Source organism: Myotis brandtii, unplaced genomic scaffold, assembly GCF_000412655.1.
Source record: "Myotis brandtii unplaced genomic scaffold, ASM41265v1 scaffold650, whole genome shotgun sequence".
Lineage (NCBI taxonomy): Eukaryota > Metazoa > Chordata > Mammalia > Chiroptera > Vespertilionidae > Myotis > Myotis brandtii.
In genome coordinates this window covers 78,988-80,876 of record NW_005370517.1, presented here as the reverse complement: position 1 = coordinate 80,876, position 1,889 = coordinate 78,988, and the positions used below count along the sequence as shown (strand labels likewise).

Sequence of the window (1,889 nt, the reverse complement as noted above, 5' to 3'; positions counted from 1 at the left end):
GCTCTGGGTAAAAGATTTCCCACATTCACTGCATTGATAAGGCTTTTCTCCTGTATGAAGACTCTGATGATAATAAAGAGCAGAGCTCTTGGGAAAAGATTTCCCACATTCACTGCATTTATAAGGCTTTTCTCCAGTGTGAACTCTCTGATGATATCGAAGACCACTGCTACTTATAAAGGATTTTCCACATTGACTGCATTTATACGGCTTTTCTCCCGTATGAAGTCTCTGATGATAGCGAAGGGTAGTGCTCTGGGTAAAAGATTTCCCACATTCAGTGCATTTATAAGACTTTTCTCCTGTATGAACTTTCTGATGAAAACGAAGGTTATGGCTCTGGGTAAAAGATTTCCCACATTCACTGCATTGATAAGGCTTTTCTCCCGTATGAACTCTCTGATGATAACGAAGGTGAGTGCTCTGGGGAAAAGATTTCCCACATTCACTGCTTTGATAAGGCTTTTCTCCCGTATGAACTCTCTGATGATAACGAAGGTGAGTGCTCTGGGGAAAAGATTTCCCACATTCACTGCTTTGATAAGGCTTTTCTCCCGTATGAACTCTCTGATGATAACGAAGGTGAGTGCTCTGGGGAAAAGATTTCCCACATTCACTGCATTGATAAGGCTTTTCTCCAGTATGAACACTCTGATGACGATGAAGGACAGACTTAGTTGTAAAATATTTCCCACATTCACTGCATTGATAAGGCTTTTCTCCAGTATGAACTCTCTGATGACGATGAAGGACGGACTTAGTGATAAAAGATTTTCCACATTCACTGCATTGATAAGGCTTTTCTCCTGTATGAACTCTCTGATGATAACGAAGGGTAGTGCTGTGGATAAAAGATTGCCCACATTCACTGCATTGATAAGGCTTTTCTCCTGTATGAACTCTCTGATGATAACGAAGGGTAGTGCTGTGGATAAAAGATTGCCCACATTCACTGCATTGATAAGGCTTTTCTCCTGTATGAACTCTCTGATGATAACGAAGGGTAGTGCTGTGGATAAAAGATTGCCCACATTCACTGCATTGATAAGGCTTTTCTCCTGTATGAACTCTCTGATGATAACGAAGGGTAGTGCTGTGGATAAAAGATTGCCCACATTCACTGCATTGATAAGGCTTTTCTCCTGTATGAACTCTCTGATGATAACGAAGGGTAGTGCTGTGGATAAAAGATTGCCCACATTCACTGCATTGATAAGGCTTTTCTCCTGTATGAACTCTCTGATGATAACGAAGGGTAGTGCTGTGGATAAAAGATTGCCCACATTCACTGCATTGATAAGGCTTTTCTCCTGTATGAACTCTCTGATGATAACGAAGGGTAGTGCTGTGGATAAAAGATTGCCCACATTCACTGCATTGATAAGGCTTTTCTCCTGTATGAACTCTCTGATGATAACGAAGGGTAGTGCTGTGGATAAAAGATTGCCCACATTCACTGCATTGATAAGGCTTTTCTCCTGTATGAACTCTCTGATGATAACGAAGGGTAGTGCTGTGGATAAAAGATTGCCCACATTCACTGCATTGATAAGGCTTTTCTCCAGTGTGTATTCTCTGATGACAATGAAGGGCAACGCTCGTGGTAAAAGATTTCCCACATTCACTGCATTGATAAGGCTTTTCTCCTGTATGAACTCTCTGATGATAACGAAGGACATTCCTCCGTGCAAAAGATTTTCCACATTCACTGCATTTGTAAGGCTTTTCTCCTGTATGAACTCTCTGATGATAACGAAGGTTACTGCTCTGGCTAAAACATTTCCCACATTCACTGCATTTATAAGGCTTTTCTCCAGTGTGAACTCTCTGATGTCGATGAAGGATCTTCTTAGTCATAAAAGATTTTCCACATTCACTGCATTGATAAG

The 1,889-nt window shown here is 41.1% G+C and overlaps 1 protein-coding gene across 1 annotated transcript in view; it reads right to left on the bottom strand.

Moving 5' to 3' along the window:
* Positions 1–1,759: 1,759 nt before the first annotated feature.
* The window catches only part of LOC102240795 (zinc finger protein 547-like), a 30,604-nt gene continuing 30,474 nt past the window's right edge, over positions 1,760–1,889 (bottom strand). The window contains exon 4 of the mRNA XM_014528753.1: positions 1,760–1,771. Within this exon, the coding sequence (XP_014384239.1) occupies positions 1,760–1,771 (12 nt within the window). The remainder of the gene's footprint in view (positions 1,772–1,889) is intronic.